Genomic DNA, 25,398 nt, shown 5'->3' with positions numbered 1-25,398 from the left:
TTTTTGTTTCACCAGTTCTTAATCAATGGAGTCCTTCTGCATACTTTTGCAGTTCACTTCTCCAAGTGTCACTGGAATCAGTTTTGCTTTCATGGTCTTTGTTTTGACACTCAATGTATATCTTGGGTTTTTTTATTATATTCTGGAATAATAAAAATAATCTCTATTTTTTTCTGAGGAGTCTTTATTGCAGATACTTTAACTGAAATATAACTTAACTGCTATAAAACATTTTAGGGTGTGTTTTTAGGAAGATGACAGCAATAGTTATGGCAGTATTAGAAGGAAGATTGGTGAGGGACTATAGGATGAGCAGTCAGTAGAAATTGTAAAATACATATGAGACTGAAGGCTGGAACATGTCATGTGTGGCAGGATACTTAAATCCCAGCTGAAACTCTTTCATTGTCAAGTTAACAATGTGTTTGTGTCATGATTACTGCAGAGGTGAACTAAAAATAGTTAATGGCTTTGTTGAGTGTTTTAGGAAATTCTTTGGATTACACTGTAGAAGAGCAGAGGGAAAGAGAGCCAACTCTGCACACACAGATCTGATGTCCTGACAGGATCTCCATCATGGTCTCACAACAAAGGTTCTTAACTGTTGGCAGATCACTGTTGCTTAGCAACTGCTCAAATTATTTTAAAAGTTGAAATGTGAATGAATATATCTGAAAAATGTAGGATATTAATTCCATTGTATTAACTACAAAAATGTAGTGAATAAACAATATTATAGTAAAGAATGTAGTAAAGGAATGACATTACAGTAAGGAAGTAGTTATTTTTCTCTTAGTTCATGCTGCTTCTTTATTCATCAGAGGACATTAAACAAACACTTGAAAGAGGAGAGCAATCAATGCAAAGAAATTAGATCATATGGCAGTGTATACAATCTTTGTGATACATATTTTTTCTTTCTAGGATGGGTAATAGTTACATGAGGAAGTAGAAATGTCAAGATGATGCAGAAAAATAAATGGGGCTTTTGTAGTGAATTCAGAGAGGTGGTGAGGTAAAGAACATGAAATAAAGAAAGGGAAGCTGAGATAACCAGCTGAATAGCATGAAAACCAATATGTGTTTAGTAGAAAGACAGTGCCAGCTGATTCAGTGTATTTATTGCACTAAGAGGAGACACAGGAGGATTTACAGGCTCTTAGAAAACATAATATTGTGGCAGAAGTCCCCAGATGGTGGTCCTGGGCAAACTATTGGTCTCATGTGAAAATTTTGACATTATTGTCTGAGAAAGCAGTTGTATTTTAGCTGTGGTGGTGGCTTTCCTCAAGGTGGGAGTAGCTGGTTCTCTGAAAAAATGACAATGTTATAATTATGAAGAAAAACAAAGGTGGAAGCAAGCTGACTAAAATCAATCTTTGGATCAGAATTTCTTAGATTGCAGTAGGAGGAAGTGTGCAGCCAGTGTTTTAAAACTCTGCCAACAGGGAATTAGAAGGTAAAAAAATCAATGCCACTCAAAACATTTTCTTGTAAAATGGATCTTGTTAAATGACCTTATTACATTTTTGGCACTATTTACAGATCAAATAGATAAAAAGAGTACAATATGCTTACCTTACTTAAAGTGTGATATTTTGATCAAAACCCATACTGCATACTTGCATAGATCTAAAATAATGTATTTCCAAGATTAAAAACCTTCAGCAAATGTTAATTCATCTTTGGAGAGTCATCAGAAAGGATTCCTTAGGAACCAGTAGTTATTGCTCAATGTCAACTGCATTTCACTTACTGGGAAGATTACACAAAGAGTTTGTTGAGTTAGGAATGACACAGATTTTGTGAAAGGAGCTAGTTGGAACTCTTACATAGTTGTAAGCTATGAATTTTAGTGCAAGCAAATATGTAATTATATATTTGGAATAGAGTCTGCATGCTAAGCCATTTGGTATGGTTTAACCACACCATGGTGGTTGTTCACCTTTGTCTCAAATGGGACCTTTAAGAGCTTTAGTTTCCCTCTATCATCAGAAATAACGTGGGAAATAATTCAATTCCTATATATAGCTCAGGAGAAAGGTAATTGACAGTAAAACTGCAATGCTTTACAAACCAAAGAATGGTAGATTGAACATTCAGAAAGTCATGTTAGGCATAATTTAAATATGTTGCAACATTGAAGTATGTTGCCTTTATTTCAGAGGGATGCTGTGAAAGAATGAAAAGGATAAAATGTCAAGTGGGATTAAAATAATTGCTCCAAATTTTGGCAACAGAGAAGTAGCATGCAAAACCAAACTAACAGGTTCCTTCTAAAGGTGAAAGCACAAGAAACTTTGAATAGAGAGGTTTATGGCTCAGAATTGTAACTTGAGTTGTAACTTTACTTGCCAGTGTCACTGACTTAGTAATGCATATATATGTTTATAATCTCTATAATTATTTAAGATTTCCTGCCATGCAGTCTTATTTTACAAAACTGTATCTGTGTAAGTGAGCATGCTCTTTCTGCAGGTAAGGACCATGTTTGGTAAGTCAGAGCTTTTACATTATCTCTGAATATCCTGCTGTATATTGGTGGTTCTGTCCAGCACCACAACACCCTCTGTGATTAGGAAAGAAGGAATTAGCTGTGGATTTTTGAGCAGGACTGTGAAAACCAGTGCAAAAGTCAGTGCTATTTGTCTTTTCAGCAGTTAATCAGCTAAAAATCAGCTTCAACTAAGTTTTAACTAAGCAGAACAACTTCTTAGGCAGTTGAATTTCTTTGAACAACATGGTTTTTATGCTAAATAATGTTACTTATCAAAGATGAAGTAACATAGGTAGAGAGGAGAGAAGGGCTTTGTTTTGCAGTGATGTCTCCCAAAATGTTTGAGAAATCTGCAAAGCAGCAGAGTACCTATCTCACAGCGTGAACTAAAGCTGTCAGCCTTACTTCCCACTCTGTTTTCTGACACAAGCTCCATTGTTCTTTCATCAAAGGATTTTTTGTAAAATTTTTAAAAACAAGGGTCCTTGAATGCATAACTTAAAAAATACAGTGCAGGTATGGAAAAGTGCTGTTATTATATTATGAAGGAGAACTTAATACTGGAACAGCACATCCAGTTCTTGTTCCACACTTTAGACAGAAGGTTGCAAATGAGGAAGGATTCAGCCAAGTTCTGTAGTAATTTTCAAGGTCCTGAAAGATGACTCCATGATCTCTGAAGGAAAAAGGTTCCTTTCAGGTTACCTGTAATTATTTAAAAAGGGAAAATATGTCTGACTGTGAAGACTGTTAAGTGCTCTATGCAGAAAGTAGAGCACTTCCTACATAAGACAGAGATTTGTAATGAAACATTTTATGATTCCTGTAAAAATATGTGACTAAGAGGTTTATCAAATATGAACAAACTCAAGAGAAACAAAATTCTTTCTACCACTCAATCTTTAAAAAAAAAAGTGGAAGATTTCCTAACATACACACTTATACTTCATTTGTCAGGCTAGGGCTTAATATAAGAATTATTTAGTGAAATTCTAATGCTAAGAGGAACATCCAATAATATGTGTTTTGTTATTAAATAAGGACTTATCCCAGAATTAGGAAATTCTGGAATGTTCTGGAATAGGCTGTGCCTTTATACATTGTAACATGACAATGACAATTGCTTTGAGTAATGGAAATATAAAAGTTCCTGAGACAGAGCACCTCACAGAGCTGCCTGTGACAGTTCATCGATACCGAAGCACCCAAATATTTCATAAGAAGGGCTTCCTGTTAATTTGGTTTTCTTTTTTCAGACTTTTTTTTTTGTTTGCAATCTTCTGCCTTGAAATGACTTTAGATTACCACTTGTGCTATTAGCAGGAAACCTGATAGCAATACCCTTGGACTAGACATTTTTTAAAGGAAAGAAAATACATGGGAGTAAATGCTTGATGGCAATTGCTGTTCAAAGCATTGCAGCAGCACACATCAGTACCAGCATATAAATAGCTTATTTTATACTTTTTAATAATAATCAAATCCCAACATGGCATGATAAATAAACAAATGTATTCCATTGGTAATGATAGATTTGTGCAGTTCTATATGGTAATAGTAGATTTTAATTTTCAAATGGATATGCACCTAAGCAAGTGTGTCCTGATGAGCAATTTCTGTACTTTATTAGCATGTGCATTATTGAAATTTTCTAAGGCAAGCATGCACTGGGAATGCTTTTTTAATTCCATATGGTTTAGGGTTTTTCTATGTTTATAAAAATAAACATGGAAAAACTAGGACTGAATATAAAATTAAAACCTTTTTTCTGATGGCTGTGTTGTACTATTTCACATCAAAATTTTCCATATAAATAAGTAAAGCTTAGAATTAATTTTCAATGAAAAAATGTTGCTCCGCCTTGCTATGTAATTTAGATTCAGTATCACAAGCTAATATTAGAGTTCTGCTGCCTCTTTCTACAGGATTTGACAATGTTGGCTCCCTGCTGTTACACTTACAAAGAATATCCAAGAAGAGTTCTCCTGTTTTTCTTTCCCGCCCCCCCCTTTCTACCCAGTGAATGATGAGAAATCTTTCTCTACAGAATTATCAGTAATTGTTAGATATTTTCTACTTTCTCAATAATTGTTCCTACAGTTAATTTATTTAGATTGTTCTGACTTCTTTGTGGCTTCTGGTAAAGCTACTAGTGACTTACTTTTTTTCTCTTTTTTCAAAAAAAGAGAACCTTTCTTCAGAGAAATCTAGATTGCAAAAAAGAAAGGAGCTGCACCACAGAAGTCTCTAGCTAGCTCTTATATCTTTTCACTATAAGCCTTCATTACTAATTATACGTTAATTTACCATTTTGCAGTAAGTGATATAAAATACTTGGTTTTGATCCTCTTTCCACGTAATATTTTCTTATGCATTCAGTGCAGTCTATGTAATAGTTCTGAGCCCTCTTCCTTGTTTGTAAGAAAGTTTATTTAGTCTTCCAGTCACAAAGGATCAGTTTTGAAATTTTTTTGTAAATTTTGAGTGTGTGTTTTAGAGAGATCTTGGCTCTTGTGTTTTTAGATCATGAGTCTTTGAATTATTACTCTATTTTATCTGTTTAATTCCTTATAATTTGGCTAATCCCTTTCAGCAGGGGCTCTTCATCAAATGGCTTAAGAAAACACCTTCATTACAAGGTTCTTAAAGCTGTATTAAGTAACTTGGCAGCGTTGCTCACTAGAGTTGTGACTACTTGTTTCTAGAGTGCCTGTGAGTATTTTTTGTAAATATTAGGCTCAGTGATTATTAAACAACCAGCCTCCTACAATTACTCTATGTAGTGCCACACAGCTCCTCACTGGCTCCTGACTGATACACAAACACAGCTGATGAATATTCATAACAAGACATTGAACAAAAGTGTCTCCCATTTTTATTTTTAGATCAATTAAAGAAAACCTGCTTTCATTCTTTTTTCCCCAGTAGAACTTCATTTTCTGACTGAGTGTCTTTAACTTTTTATTTAGGTGTATGATGGTATACTGTATCTAAGCAGGAAAAGGAAAAAATAGCCAGTTAGTAGGTTTTTCAGAAACCCTTCTACAAATCTGTTTGGTTAAAATAAAGTGAAAGGAAGTCATAAATAAACATAAAAAGTGGCAGCAAAATATTTCAAAACTTTTAAGCACTCAGTAAGAGATATAAAAGAGTAGTTGCTTTTTCAAGACTACCAGGTTGAGTGATGTTCTAATTCAGATGAGACCATTTGAAGACCTGATATAAAAACAGAAGTCAGAAGAGTCTGGATTCTTAATTATGGTTGCTTATTTAGCCTTCTAGGAGTCCATACCTGCAAATTCAGTCTTGAAGTTAATTTGACCAGTTTGTGAGACATGCGTAGTGTCAGAGACTGAGATAATTTCAGTGAGAAATTTAGCTTTGAAATTCTGAATTTATAGACTCACCATTGCTGAACAAAAGCTAATATAATGTGCAATATGACAACATATTTGGTGTGGAAGAGTAACATTTCTATTTTTACTCATTTCATCCTCCCACAATTGTAATAAGGCTAACCAGTGATTACTAAGAGCCATTATTACTCCCTTACAGAATATGTTTTTTCTTACATTTTAATGTCAAAACAACTGTTGTTACTTTTCTTTGAAAGGTACTGTTTGTAGGCTAATGCAGTTAGAGGACTTAATTTGCAGTTAGAGGACTTATAACTCATCATTTTAGATCAGGCAGATGCAAAATGATGAGTTATAAGATTTTTAAGAATCAGAGGACATGAACTTTGTTAGTTTTGGTGATCAGATTGTGTTATGCAATAAATAAATGGCACAAAAGGCCAGGCAGTTGCCAGAGGACATGGCCAGTGCCCATGTGCTGTGATTTAGTTCTCCAAAAGTGCATGGTGCAATTGCACACTGAAGTTTTAGTTTTTGCAAATAGCCCTGTTTTGACAACTGTCTCACAACAAAACCCAATATGATCAAGTGAATGTTTCCTGTAGGCATTTGTCAGACATAAATCTAGAAAACAAAACTGTCAGCTTATTTACATGGAATGCTTCCCTGTGAAACAATACAAATCCTGAGTAGAATGGAAACTGTAGCAAACCCCTGTATTGCTCTGCCTGACTTTCACTGTTGAAGAAATGTTTCCAGCCTCATTCTTTTTGATGGATGCAGGCTCTGCTTCACGCTACATGGGAATTAAATAAATTATGCTCATGGCTTGCTGTTGGCACTCTTTTCTCAGAAATTGTTAGGTAAACCAGTTATGGCCCCATGGATTATGTTCATTAAATCTTTGAATATATTCCTAAATTAATCTTTATTGAATGTCTTATGAGACTGAGAGAACAAAACATGCTAAGCTGAGACATTTCTAAGCCCAGTTTATTTTACTGTATTTAAAAAAGTTTGTGAAGGGGAAAAAGTCAATCATCACCTATAATTTGATTAAAGACAAATGATTTCTGTAGTTATTTTGATTTGGAGGAACCATGTATCACTGCAGAAGATACTTACCCTATTGAATAAATAGAACCAATTTAGTTGTTTTCATTTTGATTCATTGTAATTGAGCGTATTTAAGTTATTCAACTGATTTATTCTAAAATATATTTTCTAAATGTATAAGTAACAAATTTTTTACTGAAGTAATGCTTTACTAAATATTATAATTATGGAATGTACTTTTTAGGGTTTTTCTTTTTAAATTTTTCCATAGGAAGCATTTCTGTCTGAAAGAGTGCCGTTCTAATATGGGTCCAAATCAGGCAAAAATAACCCTAGTTATTAGGGTTATTTTTAAACTTTATTTGATTACTAGTTATTGGTAATTAAAATTTCCATATTGTGCAAGAAAGTAAAACTCATGCGGAAATATATTGGATCTTTCTGTACACTGTATTATCTTTCTTCAAGTACAACAGAACCTTGTCTCTGATTTATCATCTTTTCCAGCTTTAGGTATTGGTGTCTAACCTTGGAAAACAGTGAAGAGAATCAGTGTTTGTCACATGTAAAACTACAGTTTTCACAGCTGCAGTCTTCGTGTGGTTTTCCAGGTTTCTTAGAGACTCTGGGACTGGGGAACTCTTTGTGGCCATCACTGGAGCTCCTCATGTACCTGCTTTTCTCCTTTGGAATGTATCCTACAAGGGCTAATTAAAATCCTGTGGAAGAGTCTGATCTTTTCTGTAAGCAAGCACAGAGGGGGAAATGTTTGCAGCACTTGTTGGACCTGGCTCTGTGCAGAGATGGACAGCTTTGCATTTGCATTCCTTCTTCCTTGCTCTGGAGATTACAGTGGGGAGTTTTCCCTGTGTGCTGCAGATTGGGAAAGTGAGACTTTGAATCTGTTTCAGCTTAGACACCTCTGTCAATTTTGTAAACTCAGACTATCAATCCAAAATGTGACATAGAAAAAGGTGTAATGAGTTGCCATGAGGACTACTACATTTAACAGAATTTCAGTAATTGTTGGGGATACTCAGCCAAATATACTGTAGTACCACTGATATTTCTGATGGTAGCTGTTGAAAAATGTGTAGTAGCTTGTACAGTTTTTAAAATATTTACAGACATTCATATATGTTAAATTCTTCAACCAGATTTAAGAGATATTTTAAAATACCTTTATCTGTGCACTAGTAAAATCAATAGAAAATATTGTTTACATGCTTCAATGTGCCATTTTTAGAAAACTAACTTACAGGGTAACACTCCTAAAATTCTGGTGTTTCTTCGAAATTTTTGCATGTACTGCTGGGAAGACTCTCCTACAGTTTATTGGAAATCTCTTCAGATTCTGCTTGTGAGTTCAGTGTTCCTGAAAAGCTTTACAACAGCACAATTTTTTGTTTTGTTTTGTTTTGGTTTTTTTAGTTGGAAGTGATACAGTTGAGTTTCCTATAAAATTCACTCCTAAGAAAGCTGGCTGCTACCACTGTCAGATTGTTCTGAAGTCATCTTGGGATATTCGTGTCTATGAGATTGAGTGTGTGGTGAATGCAGACCAGGCTGATGCACAGCTCGAATTTCTGATTCCAGCTTACCAGACAGTGACTCAGGAAATTCCAATTGTAAGTTCACTCCTCTACTGCTAGCTAAACTAAGATTCAGGATTTAAAAAAAGTAGATTTCAGATCAATACTGTTACAATTTACAGTCCTGGAATGCAGAAATGTGTACTAATTGGAGGATTATTTCTCAAAGTCCATGTCGTAGATAATTTAAAACCTGTTGGGAAAAATAATTTACTTCAAGTTAATTATTGGTTTGATTTTGATGTTTTTCTTCTCAAAATTTTTAGTCTGTTATTTAATAATGTTATCACAATGAAACTGAAAAAAATAGTTATTTGATCTAGGGAATAAATACACTATTTCTGAAGAAAAAAAAAGGAGGCATGCTGGGGAACAAAATCGAAGAACTAGATTACATGCAGTTAAAGAAACTTGGTAAGCATAGCCAGTATATTGTGTATAGATTTATCATATCTTTGTGTATCAAATCTTCTTTGTGAAACCCTTGGCATATGCAAAGTAAAATCAGAGAGAGAAGATGGGTGCAATATCATCTCTCTCAGAAAATCATTAGTCAAATTTTAGAGAACTTTAAAATAAGAAAAAAAACAAACCCAAAATTATAGGGAATGAACTTAAGCTGTGAGAGAAGGAATAAAGATTCTTTAAGAGAGAGAACCAGTAAAAGATTTCCTGAGATCTGAACTACAGTTTGGTCTATGTCCTTTTGATTGCAGAGCCCTAAGGAATACTAGTGAGGTAATTTATAGAGAAATTATTCTGAGATTTTGTAGTCAAAATAGTGGGGGCAGATTCAAACAAGAAAACTGAATATCTGGGGAAAGACCATGCTGTATGCTCTGTCAAATATTGAGAGTGTACAAGGAACTAGTACATAAGAAAGGAAAAAAAACATTAAAGGAAACCATATTACAGTGCTATCTCTTCTTGCACATGAGTTTTAGGATATTAATAATTTATATATTAAACATTGATTTTTTTGAATGTTACATTAGCCTAAAAATAACTGATGCATCACAAAAAGATAAAAGGATTTTCAACCTTGTTTAAACAGACATTTTCTAAGCAGATTTGTTTTAGTCTTCTTATCTTTTCTGGATTTATGGAAATGGATTTATTTTTCACTTTAGAGGTAGATATTTTACATTTCTATATACACTCCTTCTAGTTGGAGTTTCTCCATCTACCAGAACATTTCCCATATTTTTATATTTTTATTAGCAGTATTGTATTTGTCATTGAAATTTTATTAAGTATTCAGTGGGAAAAGAGATGCTCACTGTGGACCTGAAAATGGAGTTATTCAATCTACTAAAATTAGTTTCTTGAACCAAATATTTAGTGCTCAAAGCACTTTTTACAGACACAAGCAAACTAACAGTCATAATGTGTGTTAGGTGGAACACTTTATAAATGAAGCAGATTAAATGGTCAGCTGGTTTGCTTAAAGCCACACAGTGAAGTAGAGACAGAAACAGAATAAGAACCTAGCTGAATCTGAGATCTGTGATTAGTTTCTTTTGGAGTTTCCATGATTTTCTCAAGGATGATATGAATGTAACTGTTCCATCTCTGCCTTTCAGACTCTCCAGGTATAGGTCCAATACAATCATTAGGTACCTTGGGTTGAAGCACCTACAATCCTGCAAGGAAATTTTGACCCCCTTAGCATTAATTGTGTTTAAATTTATTCACTTGACAGGTTTTGGATGAGATTTTACATTAAGCAGAGATTCTGTAGGAATTAGATGATTTATTAATTAAAGCCATTAATGAGCAAGTATAAGGAAATAGAATTTAACAAATATTTTCTTTTAATTTTCTAATGTTTATGGTTGTCCTTAATATCTTTCTTTAGAAGACACTTTCAGACAAGTTCCTGCTGTGTTAGAATGACTTGTTACAAAAGAATTTCACGATGACCATGTTTGTCAACTGCATTTCTTCAGATGACAAATTTTTGTGTTAGAAATTAGGAAGAAATATATCTGTTACATATTGATGAAATCATCACTACTGTGGATAAAGGAAACATCTGATACCTATTGTACTAAAAATCACTGAAAATAAAACAACTTAAGCACCCAAATTTCCATGGCTCTCCTCTAGAACCTAGACCAATCCTGATGACTTTTTTCTTCTATCCCAAGTTTTAAAATGTTAGATTAGCAGAGAGTGATGACCTTCCAATTTTACACCTGGTCAGCTGGTTTTCAAAAGGATAAAGCTTTTCCTGATATTGTAGGGATAAAAGAGCATGATAGTAAAAAATCCCTTTTGCTGTCTTTTTTTCTCTTTCATTTTATGCTTGGCACAAGGACATTATACTTTTGTCTTTTGTGCTTTCTCCCAGAGATGATGTCATTGTTATTACAGAATTGGAGACATGATGATGCAAGGTTTTGGTAAAACTGAGGCACTACACAAACTTCAACATTCCATGCAGGCATATGTGCTCAACTATTGGGAAATTTAACAGCTAACTCTGAAGCATTAATCATACATATTGATCAAACCTTAGATATGTGGTACTGCAGATGTGGGTGGCTCTGGGTTAGCTCTGATGAGCACAGCTTTTTTTCCTGAGACTTTCATAGGCAGAAACAAAGATTGGAGTATCATCTCTTTTCCCTGAAATCCATTCTTTATCTCTGATGTTTGTGTGCAATTTTCCATGGATGAAGACCAGTATAGGTCAAAAGATTGCCTCCTTTTTTCATAGATAGATGAGATTAATCTCTATTTGGCAAGGCATGAATTAGCTCATGAGTGACAGTTTATCTTTCAGATGAATGTTAATATTTCTTTTTTCCAGACTGAATGTCTGGTCATCTGTTTCTTTCAAATAGTAGGAGGCTGAATAGCATTATTTTAGTTTTACTAATTTTAGGCAGCCTCTAAGCATGTATTATGAAATATCACACTTTTTACCATAACCAAGCAGTCTTGTGATACATCTGGGTGCAAGATAAACATGTTTCTTAAATGGGCTCAGGCTCATATTGCTCAGGATAGGCGTTCTTTAAAGTACTTTAGTCTCTTGAAAGACCAGATTCTGAGAACACAGGACTGTAAATTCTCCTTTGGAGATGGAATTCTCAATTCATGAGACTGATCCTGTAACATTGCAGTGGCCAAATGAAGCAATATATACCAGCACACCACATCAGCACTTAAAAGGGGTGCACAAAGATTTTTTTACAGATGGTATAGGAACAGAATTTTGCCAAGCGTTAAACAGCATCATAAAAATACTTGTAAATGTTTATAATGATAGTTGCAAATTCCATCTTGACCATTTGCTAGATCATGCTCATGTTTTCTAATGAGTACTCCTGCTGACAGTATTGCTGCTGAAAGTAGGGGTTCTGTATCTCTGGCTGCCAGGAATAACAGATTTATTATTAGCTTATTTCGTTTTTTAGATACACTGCCCTTATTCTTCCCAGAGGCGCTCTGAGCCAGTACTTGGAGCAAATGAGTATTGTCCTCTGAAGCAGTGATAGCTACAAGTAAAAGCTGAAATGCACTTTAAAAAATTTAAATGCATAATCTAATTTACAACTTTGATTTGCATCTTTCAGACTAACATATCCAGTGGGGACTGGAAGTTTGAAGCAGTTTTGGAAGGAGAGTGTTTTCATGGCCCTCCTGTAATAAATGTGCCCGTAGGTGGAACGGTTCCATATCCACTCACATTCAAGCCCATTGCTGAGTGTGTAATAACGGTAAGAGAGAAATTAGGTTCAAAATTTGAAAAGGATGCTTTCACCCATAAAATTATCACCAGTATCCAAATTATGTAAGCATTTAGACAGTTGCTAAGATTAAAGCATCTGCTTGAGAGAAAGAAAGGATTGGATTTACAACCATCTGAAGTAAAAACACAAATGAACTAATTTTGTAAAGCTTAAGAATAGTAATGATAGATTTCCTCACCACATATTTTGATGTCTTCTTTATTTAATTTTCTATTATATTCTTCAATTCTATTAGTTTATATGAAATCCTTCAATCCTACAGTTATTCTGTAAAAATTCTGAACTTTTACCACAAAAATATACATTGTTATTCTGAATTTAAATGCTTATATTAAATCCTATTTCATTACCTAAATAATTAAGTAGTATTTCTCATTGCATACCTACATCACAAATTAATTTATGTGATAAGTACTTTATTTACAAATTAAGCCACCATTTCACAGCTGCTTTTGCCATCAGAGTAATCACTATTCCAAATGCTAAAATGATGAGTAGAGCAAAGGCTATAACACCTTTAGCAAGAAGCTGTATTTGTGGCTTTGTCTGTGTCCCAGCTGAGAGATTTTGACTGCAAGTTGCTGTTGAAATACGTGAACTGCCAAAGATAAAAAAAAAAATGTTCTTTGAAGCATGAGTAACCCTTCTACATGTGTTACCAACCAAATATAATGCAGTTTAGGCATCCAGTGTTGTAAAATTATTAAAAGCCAAAAGCCCTGAATCCTTCGACAAATGATTATGGAGAACATAATTTAGGTGAATCACAAAATCATCCAGGTTGTAAGAGATCTCCAAGATTATCTAGTCCAGCTGTCAACCCAACACCACCATAGTTACCCCTAAACCATGTCCCAAGTGCCCCATCCAGATGGCTCTTGAGATAGTGACTCCACCACTTTCCTTGGGAATTTATTCCAATGCCTAACCACTCTTTCATTAAAAAGAGAGCTCTCATTGAAAAGAGAGCTCTTTTTAATGTCTAATCTGAACCTCCCCTGGCACAATTTAAGGCCATTTCCTTTCAACCTTTCATGTGAGACACAGAGAAGAGACCCATCCCTGCCTCACTAGAGCCTCCTTTCAGGTGTTTGTATAGAGCAAGGCAGCTCCCTTGGGTCTCCATTTCTCCAGGCTCAACCCTGTGGTCATAGGACAAGTGGAAACACTCAATGAGCAAAGGTAAATATTATATGAGAGACAAGAGGCATGAGATAATATGTTCTTGGAGATGTTTGTTTTACAAGGAGAAGCCAAGAAGTAGAAAACCGAGAAATATGAAAACTTTATGTTGTTGAATTTAATGGTTTAGAAAGCCTTAAAATCAAAGGTTTTGTTTCTCTGGTTTACTTCTCTGTTTAGCAATGGGTTTATTAAAGAACTAGGAAAGTCAATAGGAGCCCTTTCTTGTAAGCACTCTGCGTCACCTAGATTTGAGATAAATTAACTAAAGGAGTTGCTTTGGCAGCCAAAGGGGACTTGGACAATAATGAAACAACTTCTTTTTTCTCCTTTTGTGTCATAGGGAAGGCTTATTCTGAGAAATGTTACAGCTGGAACTCAGAACATCTTTAGTCTTAAGGGAATAGGGAAGAAACCTCTGCCTCAGGATTGCATTTTGATAGAGTGCCAAGTAGGAAAGGTGGCTCATAAAATCTTATGGGTGCACAATTATACCAAGAAGACAATAAAATACAAGGTAATTTTTTTGCAATAATGTGGCAAATATTTTTCTGACAAGGACTGATACATTATGTATTACAGTAGCAACAATTGCTGTAATTTCAGATAGACTGATTCATGTATCCATTTTCCATAGTTCGTAGTATATGGATATGTTTATAGACAGGAAATCTGTGAGATTATGTAAGATTTTACTGTATGCTTGATGGGAAAAAATATTTCTTTGTGTTTTAGTCTGGTTTCTAAGGGAACAACACTTCTACAATTGCTCTCTGTTCATTTGCTAATCTTTCCTTCTCCAGTAATTTGAAACCTGTGGCCAAGTCCATCAGTTTTTAAATCAGAGAAAGGGCCTGAGAATTACTAGTCTCCTAAAATCTTCATAAAATATTGAATACTACACAAAAAGGACAAAAATTATTATCCTCCTAACGGAGGGATTGCAGCATGAGCCCACTATACATGAATTTCTTATGGCCCAGTGGCCTGGCCCAGTTACTGTCTATTGCCCAGCTGTTGTTTCAGCAATGTTGGAGGAAGCTGGGAATGCTTTGTGTGTTTGCTGATAGAAGAGAAAATTCAGAGGTAATCACTGGAGTTATTGGAAGGCAATGGGTCACTGAGGAGGTTAATAAAAATTCCTAAGAAATACAGTTTTATTGATTTCCTTGCTCAAGAACATATTTTTACTATTAAATATAATAATTATTTTTCATACCTTCCATTAACTATTTTATAACTCTATTTACACAAACACATTTTCCTATTTGAAACCACTGTTGTAGTACTGAAATAGCATAATTTTTGTACTATTTATCTTGTCTGCATGTTTAATTTGGAAGTGATAAAACTATTTCTGTAGCATTCCTCACCTTCTGCAGCTATGTATTGGATCCCATGCCCTATGACAGCAGAGGCAGAAGGTACATTAAGGGAACAAAGATGAAATTCTTCTTTTCCTCTCAGCTGCAGAGAGGTTCCTGAGCAAGAATATCTTGGGCCTTGCTCATGAAAGTCCATATTTGTGACTCTATCATGGCATTTAAATCTAGAGTAGGTAGCATCCAGATATTATGGCCATACAGTGTTTGCCAGGATGGCTCCATCTATCAAAGCAATGCAGGGGAGTGCCAGCTAACAATTGCCATCATCTGTAAATATATATATATATATATATTTTTTTTTTTTTTTTCTTTCTTTTGTGGAAGCAACGGGACAATGTACATGCTAGAAGATAAAAATCTAACTAGCTATGTCGCGTGGACTTGCAAAATGAGTGATTTTGCTCTCTGCCTTGGTGCCAGTAGGTCCAACTGCTGCTTTATTCAAATTGGAAGGTAATGGTAATGAGTGATTTGACCATAAGATACAAAGAGAGATAATGTATATACCAGCAGCAGTGTTCTATTAGGTAATGATAATTCATACCAATGTGAAAATCCTTCCTTGGATGTCTTCTTGCTAGTCTCCAGCTTTCCAGGTTTCCACTTTTACAGATCAACCTACATTTAGTAAACTTTGTATATCACAGAAAGGTCCAGGTTTATATTCCTATTTTTCAACTCATTATCATCCCCAAAACAAAGTAAAAAATGAATTTTTTGGGCATCACCAGCTTTGACATTTTTATTTTCAACAGTCTAGTTTTTTACATGTGAATGCACTTGCATTTCTGATATATTTGTACTTTTATCTCTGGAAGAAGCAAATGTTTCTGGCAACAGAACGGTTTTTTCTGCTTTCCTATTTTGTGTGAACTCAATTTTTTTGTGCCAATGTAAGTGAAAGGTACAGAAATAACAAACTTCAAAATGAATACATTAAAATTATTCATTGTATGTATTTTTCAGAAATATTGCATTAAATGAATTTATGATAGTTGTAACTATCCCAGGGTGAGCTCTGTCTGACTGATCTTTGATCTCCTTGAGGGTGTTCTCTGGGCCCTGAAATTTGGTTTTGTGATGTGGAGGGGTTTTATGCTTTTTTCATTTCTGTGAAATACTGCTTGACAGTCCAACTGTGTGTGTTCTTTTAGCTCTGGGACCGTTGGGAGAGAAATAGTAAGGTCAGCTATTTCATGCATGTGTGCATATAATAAATTACTCAGTGTGAATAATGCATTTTCTCTATGCAAGGTTCTTACCCAGAAGCAGTTGCTGAACAGTTGTTGGAGCAAGGTGGGCTGGAAAAGGCATGGTTACAAAGCCTGCTGGAGTCTGGAAGCTCCACAAAGAAAACAATATTAATCACTTCCAGCACTCTCCAGCAGGTGTCATGTAGTGTCTTGTGCTATTGGAGTGAGCAAAGATCATTTACTTGCTTTTATTTCCAAAACAGTCTGCCTGTAAATTAGGATTTAATCACTAAATCCAGAACATGATCACAGGTATCTGCAGTTATTAGAGGAATTCAGAAACCCTCCTCTATAAGAGGAAATTGTGACCCACAGCCTTGTTGGAAATGCCAAATAAACTTTATTTGCTCAGATGTATATAGCACAAAGGGCAACAGGAAAAATGAATTATTCTGATTTTGTTGCTCTTGTTCATTCTATGCTGCTTGATTATCTGGGTAGTCTGTGGTGAAGCAGAGCACTGGTTTTGTCTTTGTTTGTGTTTCCCCTGGGAGCAGTTGCTGGCAGCCCAATAACTCCTCCTCCTGTTTAATCCAGCATCTTTGACAGTTTTCTGTATTGTGCTGTAGCTACGTTGGTGATTAGGTAATGTGGTCAGTCTTGGCAGACAGAGCAAAGATAATATAAGAAGTAATCGTTTTGGATGCTTTTTTTTTGATGGGATGTTTTGTAATTTTGTTGGCTAATGAGTATCTTCATTATTGGATTGGCTGGTTAATGTGCCCCATACACCCTGCACTGCTGGAGTATATCCACCATATTAAGTAATTTCTCATAGATTAAGTGGGATGCACATGATATTAAAAAAAAAAAAAACACAAGAATTTCATTTACTGAAGTAATAAAGCTCAACCTATATCAAGAATGGTATGAGATGTGCCAGTAGCTGACAAACATAATAATTTACAGGCACATCCATAAACAATTTACTGCACGATGAATACTTAGCAACAAGTAATTTAGTTGAACTAATACTTGGGTAATATTGCCTTGGAGGTGTAAATTTAGCTTCACTATTTCATTTTAATAACTGAATATATTAAAATATAAACTTAACAAAAACCCTCATTTCATTAAAAAATAAGATTACGTTATATATATGCTACTCTGTTTCTCATATTTGCTGTATTTTTCTAATAGCCTAAGCTAAAATGAGGGTACTACTGCAAAAGTGACTATTTAAAATGAAATCTAAGTCTGGAAGGAGGAAAAGAGAGATAATACTTGCCTTTACTGCAGAAAGACAGGCCTCTTCCAGCTGAATAATTTTTTTTTCCTTTTCAATCATATACAGAGGGTTTATGTCTGGGGCAGCAATAATTTTTATATATGTGGTTTGATTCTCTGGGCAACCATTAGTGTGGACCTAGAGCTGGGGAGGGAAGAAGTGCCTTTGCAGTTCAGTGGAGGTCATGTGCATGGCTCCATCAGTCTACATTTAAAACTTCTAAGCAAAACACTTTCAGTGCTCACAAAGTTTTCATGATTAAAAAGACAATTTCCATAAATTCCCTTGAAAAATGTGAATGGTTTTATGAATTCTTCTCTACCAATTGATGTGTAAACCTTAGGGAACTGCTGCCACTGTGCTCTTCGTGGTTGCTTCTAGGGGATCTTACAACAAATAGTCTTCCTTGTGATTAACTTACTCCTGCATATGAAAAAAAATTCACAACAGAATTCATAAAGAATTTGTGCATATATAACATCAGCCAGAGAGCACATCCTTCTCTGATGATGAATTAATAGAAGGTAAGTGACTGCAGTGTAAGTGGATTTTCATCTCTGTAAAATTACATTCAACTCCTCCGACAAAAAGAGGAAGTGTAAAGCATTTTTATGAAGATTCAATCTCTTGGTCTCATGACAAAACTTTAAATACAATTTTCTTGTTTACTTATATAAATCTTTGTCAACTGGATATACATAATTTTCTGATGTGTTGATGACTCCTTCTAATGATACCTTTGATAGAAGCTTTAGCTATAAAGTTGCCTAATTCTTTCAAGGCATGGTTTTGCAATAAAAATATAAAACTGTGCAACCGTTTTTCTCATTGCTGTTCAAAATAGATGTCATTAAAGTAAACTCTCCAGAGGAACCTCAAGACCCAGGTAAATTACCTTTCAGGCATTAGGTTGTACAAACTATTAGTATTTTATAAAATTGTACAATAAATACATAATGAAAAAATATTAAATCCCCCGTGTTTCAGTGTGTTTACATCTATTCTCTATATATTAATTTTTGGTTTTTACTGTGTCACCAAGACAATGTCATGAAGGTTAGGTTTTTGTAAAAAATGGCTTACAGTAATAAAATGATGTACCATAAACCTTTAATGAGGGGCTTCCCTGTTCAGCCTAGCTCTTGTTTGGTTATGTATTTGACAAATTCTGTGCAAGTGCAGTAACCTGATTGTTCAAGGTCAAGTTTATATTCTTTAACAAGTGGATCTGTGTATTCCATAATGCTTCAATTTTTATCTGTCCTCTCAATTTAAATTCCTTTGGCTTCCACTCTATCTACCAGAATTTCTGTAACAGGGTGATTTTCACTAAAGAAAAGGCAATCTTCTTAGCAATAATGAATGGTTCAAAGGCCTACAGAATTTAAGAATAATTGTAGTTCTTGCTAGGTGTTTTTGATAGCTTGTTGTGAAATTTTTAGATCAATTAAGGACATAGTAAGGTCTTAGATCAAATTTGTTTTTTGAAATGTATTAGTGGTCTAGACACGTGGCCTTGTTTAGGAACAAATCTGGATTATGTAGCATTTTTCATTATGTAGAACTCCAGATTGCTGCTCAACAGGCAGGAATGATTTGGGGAATATTCTCAGTGCAATGCAAAGATATTTTACTTCAGTGTGGTAACATGCTGGTGGCAAAATAAAAGTGATTGCAAGAATTAAATGAGTTCCTAGTGACTCAGGAATTTGGAAAGTTTGTACTGAAAGGTGGATGAGGGAAAATAATGGGGGCTTGTTTTGGAAAACTGCCATTCTTGAGAGTTTTGTGAAGAGTCTTGTCAGATTGATCAGAGACTCCTACAGATCAGGTTCTGGCCTAGGGTTAAAGAGCAGTAACTTTTTGCTAAGTGGAGCCTCTCAATATTGTTAAACAGACCCGAGAAACAATTTTCAAATGGAAACTTGAATATATTACTAACTTTGTTATACTAAGGCACAATGGAGTTTAAGTATATTTCATTATGTTCTTACATCCATTCACCACTTTGCCTTGGAGTTTTTGGATTTATGCTTATTTGGTTATTCAGGTGTGGAAAAATTTACTGTAATTTTGAAGTTTGGTTTTCCATTTCTGTTCATGTTAAATAGCCATATTGCAGTTCTGCAGAATGAGTTTTCAAACCAGTGGCTGATAAATTAGTCTTAAATTGCAGCATTTTATGCATATACTCCATTTATACTTTTGGCTGTGTGTAAATAATGACTTGATATGTAAGAAAAAGGAGAATACTATAATTTAAAAACCAAATCCTTGGGTATGGATTGATTTGAGCAAATGTTGTGCATGGTCACAATGATAACTTTAATAATAATTTACATTTTGGCTCCACTGAGTTATTCTGCAATTCTAGTTTCCAGAGTGATACTGATGTAACATATCTTAAGAAACTATTTATTATTTATGCAATTATTTATGCCTGATAAATGTTGTGTGTTTCTCAGTGTGTATCTGCAGATCTACCTGTTTTTCTCAATATAAACATGGTGTGTAAGTACAGATCTCTGCATCCCCACCCTTGGTGTGCATTCGGGTTAATCTGCCTGTTATTGTTCATCGTTCTCTGGTTGCACATCAGGGCAGAAGCTGAAAAACTGCCTCTCCCACTAACTGGAAGAAGTAATTCCAAATCTTGACTAATTTTGAATAGCTTGTAAATAAATATTTTTGTTGTTGATAAAAGCACCCCAATTTATGCGCTATTTTATTCCTTCAAAAAATGTATTCACCTAATAGTAGTGATCGATAGAAGATTTTGTTAGGCATATTAAGGTACTTTCAGGAACACAGTGTTGTAGATTATTATAGGATATAAGGTTATTCAATACTACATCTATGACTAAAATTGTGTCCTGTTCTTACATCTTCATAAAATTCTCATAAAAATGCATTTTAATAAGAAATAGCTCTCTCTCTCTGATATTCAGAACAAAGCTAACTTAAATCTTACTGTGTATAAATTATTTTGTTGCTTCACTCAAAGCTTTCCTCTAAACTTACAAAATCTTTGAAACTTCTTATTGTTGTAGAAATCTGCAATTTCTCGAATTTGCCCTATCTGTACTTTTAAATTCTCCAACATTTTCACTTTCTGAGTATTCCTGGATGTATTGTTATTTTGTAATAGACCTGCAGTTAGCAGAGACATGTTATACAACATTATGCCATATTAGAATCCCCAAATGTCGGTGAACAAGTGAGAATGATTCTCAGTATGAATTCTGATATTGGGATAAATTGCCTGTGTGCATGGGCAAGCGTGGGCATGCACTTTTAGTATCCATTTGTCATCTGAGGTGGATCATTTAATTAGCCTCAGTAACAGAGCTGATAAATCACATGGCCATTGGAGCAAGACAAAATTCTGTTTAAGGAAAACATGCGAGGTACCTGTGATGTCTGTCCCAACCACAAACCTCCTCAGGAGGCTGGAATAGGAGACTGTACTGTTGTGACCAGTGCTTGGAGATTGGTTGAGATGTGAGTAACTTAAATAACAGGGACAAATAGGGTTGCTAAATGAATGGGGGTGATTCCTTAATGTGATGGTGAATATTTGTGTTATAGCTCTGGAATAGTGAGCAGCTTGAGGAGTACGAGTGTAATGACTGCAATTGGAAAGGTGACTGCAGTCAGAGGTCAGCATCTGATCCCAAAAGGTTTAATCTGATACAGGACAGAGAAGGCAGAATTCCTTTATGTCTCTTGATACAAGACCTGGATTCAAGCACTGGAACAGTGGTCATGTGTGTACTGACATATGTTCATTGCTTCTACTTAATCTTTTCCTATTTGGTTATACAGTCACTTCCTTAAGATTAAAAACTTTATTTTAAAATAATTAAGCTTCTGTTAGTTCACTGCTATAAAAAATTGTCAAAATTTCTCTTGAATGACTGAAAAGCAAACTTCCAGTCCATATTTACTCATCAGCAATCCAGAGGCATTTCATGTTTATTATAGTCAACCATGCCGGTAGTCTTCCTTTGACATCTTTTGGTAGAAACTTGTCTGGTATGTCCAGTCTTTGACAGAACTGTATTACCCTACCCTTCTGCTTTTTATCCAATTTAAATTAATCACATTTATCCTATTTCTGTTTCTGTCTCCATGTTACTTTTTCCTTAAATAGAAATCTCATTTAAACTAATCTTATTTCTATCCCTAGTAATTTGCTGTCATTTCTATTATTCTAGCTGTATTTTAGGTACTTATCCTTTACTCTTGTGTACATTCATTGTAAACTGAAATAGAAAATAGATAATTGCATAAATGTAGGAGTCTGATTAATTTATTGTTTATATGTTAAGAAATTAATATCTTCCCCATCTTCAATGTGTAACAGCCCCAACTTTCCTGTGCTTTGCTCTTTGTTGACAACTTAAAGATTTTTTTTCCAGTTATTATTCTGCAAGTGGCAATTAAACAAGTCTTTTCATCTGTCTCTTTTTTGGCCTTTTTTTCCTCTTACCAAGTAGTCTCATTCTTTCTGGGTGCTGGACTTTTAATATCCAATTTGAAATGTAGATTTGTTGCAGAAGAGGAAGAATGTTGCTTTACAGGGTTTTTTTAATCTGTTACTTGGAATAGAAATTCTGGATTTAGAAGAGCCAGCACCTGAAAAAGGAATTACAGTAACATAAATACCACTGAGAAGGAATGCATTGTCGGCAATGATTGTCTCTATCAGAAGAAATGATTTAAGAATATGCTTCCAGAAAATAATAAGAAAATATATTTACTTAAAAAATGATTATGCATCTAATGCTGTTGGTGTTGCCAAAGAAATCTTTGTAGAATGCAGGTATCCACTTGGATGCTTGACAGGCCAGCTCTGCCTCTTCCATTGATGTCTTTTCCTAGCTTACCTAAAAACAGAGGCCGGACAGAATTAAGAGAATAAAAGTAGATATATTTAATGAAGGGCCTTCAGGTACATTAAGGGCAGATGAAGCCTCCCTAAGGGGCTACACCCAAAATGCACCATGGTCATGAGTTTTTCAGACAGATATAAATTTGGTCCATTTACATATCAGGGGTTAACCCTCCAATTACAGCTTCAGGGAATCAAGTCATATTCCTGCAGTTTGTCCCCCTCCAATTCACTTTTACTTATACTTTTCAGGGCCTGAGGCAGTAGGGTGTCCATGAATTTCAGGTGTAGGAGGATTGTTTTTTCTGACCAAAAGTGAAGACATTTAACTAACACTATATGGAGTTTAGAGTCATATACTTATGCAGTACAGGATTTGAAAAATATAAAAGCTCAAATCCTAAGGCATCACCATAAGCAACTGCTCAGAGAATTCCTCTGTAGCAACTCTGTGCAAGAGAGAAAGAAATGAGATGCAATTAAAAAATACTCACCCTATATTCTCCCAATGGGCTTTACAGTTTGCAAAATCTAAAGTTCTGCTTGTGAAAATTTTATTGGTCTCTCCATTGCCCTGAGAGTTACCATGCATGCCATGTGTATATATCATTACAAAATGTGACATATCAAAAAGCACAGTTTAATATCACTTAAGGTCTAGCAAATTATGTTAAAATGACACTTCAGATTTTGCTTTGCTCTGTCTATATAGATGGATCAGTACTGCTGACTCTCTTTGTTATATTTCTAACAAAAATGTATGTAAAATATTAAGGGCCTAACTGTGCAAATCTCTGCATATGTAAGCAGTTCTGTGGTCTGAGAAATATATTTTTGATCATGTTGAGCAATGACTTCGAAATTTGTGCTAGCATCTGCATATACCAGCATTTCTCTTATAGTGTGTATTCTTTCACTTGCATAAAATTTAGGACTTACTGATACCATATTTTCTACTCTACTCTCCAAAACACATAGAATGGATATTGTCTCTGTGGTGTTCTTGCAATAATTACTTGCCTTGGATGAGTTTTCCTCTATGTGATTTGTCCTCCCCAGGTGTATTCCAATCTCTCAATGCTGAGTGGTGCCCCTGATGTGGTTGTCAACCCAGAGGACACTGCTGCTTACACTTTGAGTATATCTCCCTGCAGACGAGGAGTCTTTCAAGGTACTATTTAGAACTCAAATATAAAAAATATCCCTGTAAACTAGCAGGTTAAATTTCCTTACACCTAATGCTTGTATTTTTTCTGCATAACCTTCTGGAATAAGGTTATCATTACTGGTGATTCAGGTTCTTAAGCTGGCTCATATTTTTATTTTTAAAGGTATCTTGCTTCTAAATGTGTGGTCAGGGTCTTCAAAAATGCCAGCATATGAACAACTTTATGCATTTAATTGATCTCATGAAAATTGACTAAATAGGAAGTAATGGTTTGTGAATTATCACCAAGGTTGTAGATCTAAATTTAATTTTTCCAAAACCTATTGAATCCTTTTAGATATGTTAGCACTACTAGAGCCAAAGATGTAAAGGCAGAGGCCAGAATTTGATTTTTTCCATTAATTAATGTTCAGTCTGTTGACCACAAGGCAAGAGTACATAAATAGATTTCTGTGAACTCAGTTCTTTCTTTGACATATGTGGAGTTCTAGGGAGATCTATAATTAATTGTACATAATTTGCATCCATCCATGTTTATAATGGTATTCTTGTGATACAATAGCGAAACTCTGCATATTTTTAACCAATGTCAGCATCCTGTCATTAAGGTTTTTCCGGATTTTCTTTTTAAATAACAATTCAGATTTCATGATTTTTGTATGTTTGGTAATGGTTCTAAATTTCCATGGTGCTCATTATTTAACTCATAATGTGAAAAGTATGGTTTTGTAAATGAAACTATACAATCAGTCTTTGCCTTCCCTGTAGGGTAACTATTGTAGTAACTCTCAGCAGAGAAAAGTACAAAGGTGTTTGGGAGGGAATTGTGGAAACAGAGGAGACCATCCTAAAGGAACTGAGTTACACTCAGGAAAAGATTGAACTTCCCAATAATTGATAAATCTCTCAATAGAAAATGCTTAATGTGTGTAGTTTCAAATTTGTGGGTTCCTAACTCCAAGCACTTGATTCTTCTACATTCTTGGACAACTGAGATTAATGACAGCTGTTTTCTTAGCATTAAAAAGCTATTAAATATTGTCCCTGAGGATGTCAAACTACTTTGGTCCTTTGGCCACTTTGTTTTTAGTACCTGTAAAATGTAACTAATAATGCCATCTCAATTCACAAGTGACTTGTGCAAAGAAATTAATACCTGTAACAAGGCTTGGCCTCATGCCATAGGAAGATTTCAGTGCCCTGATCTGTAGCCCTGGAAAAAAAATCACACAATATGAATAGGAATCAGATTTCAATGAAATTGTAACCATCAAAAATGTGCAGGAAATATTGAGTATGTACTATATTTTAACATGTCTTTTTTTTTAAGCATTAAAGATTTAGGAATAGTCTCTTCTGCCTTAGAAAATCCCCAGTTCTTTTATATATAATGAAAGTTTCAGTAGAAGGGGCTCCAAGGGATCTATCAGAGAGCAAATTAATACCAGATGATAAAAGCCATACCTTCAAAGGGACAGAGATGGCATGTTCAGATCTACATCTCCAGTGTTCTCTCCTTCCCTTGACTTCTATCACAATGGTTTCCATTATGTTTTGAAGTATTATATGTTCGGTGAGTGAAAAAAGAGAGAACAGTCAGTTTCTCTAACCCAACAAAAACTTAGTGGTTCAAATGCAGGGAAGGAACATCTGCCCTTCTTCTCAGAAAAGTTCATTTATTTTACGCTTTAAAATAACTTGATAGAAGGATGAAGTTATCCTTTGAAAAGGACAGGGCCCAGTTATTTGCAATCCACGCCTTGGCTCAGGGCTTGCTTTAATCAGTACCTCAGGAAATCATGTTCATTCTTCCCCTGGAGCAGAGACAGGTTTGGCTCTCTTGCAGAAATCCGTGCACACTCTCTAATCATTCAGCTGCTGAGCAGGGAGAGGGGTGGAGGGAAGGGAGGCCGCTACTACAGGTGTGAAAAGCAGCAGCTGATTTTGCTGTCTGATGTTAGGTTTGATGTAAACCTGACTACCAAGTGTCCTATCTAAGGTAACATGTTAGGAAGTGCTTTCTATG

General features: G+C 34.9%; 1 protein-coding gene across 1 annotated transcript in view; it reads left to right on the top strand.

Annotated features, from left to right (window-relative positions):
- CFAP47 (cilia and flagella associated protein 47) overlaps positions 1–25,398 on the top strand; it is a 258,908-nt gene that overhangs the window by 106,894 nt on the left and 126,616 nt on the right. Inside the window, exons 46-49 of the mRNA XM_041399915.1 lie at positions 8,341–8,537; positions 12,086–12,229; positions 13,788–13,961; positions 23,264–23,375. Coding sequence (XP_041255849.1) covers positions 8,341–8,537; positions 12,086–12,229; positions 13,788–13,961; positions 23,264–23,375 — 627 coding nt within the window. The remainder of the gene's footprint in view (positions 1–8,340; positions 8,538–12,085; positions 12,230–13,787; positions 13,962–23,263; positions 23,376–25,398) is intronic.

This window comes from Onychostruthus taczanowskii, unplaced genomic scaffold, assembly GCF_017590055.1.
Source record: "Onychostruthus taczanowskii isolate IOZ18803 unplaced genomic scaffold, ASM1759005v1 scaffold17, whole genome shotgun sequence".
NCBI classification, from domain to species: Eukaryota; Metazoa; Chordata; class Aves; order Passeriformes; family Passeridae; genus Onychostruthus; species Onychostruthus taczanowskii.
This window is presented reverse-complemented; position numbering and strand designations above follow the sequence as displayed.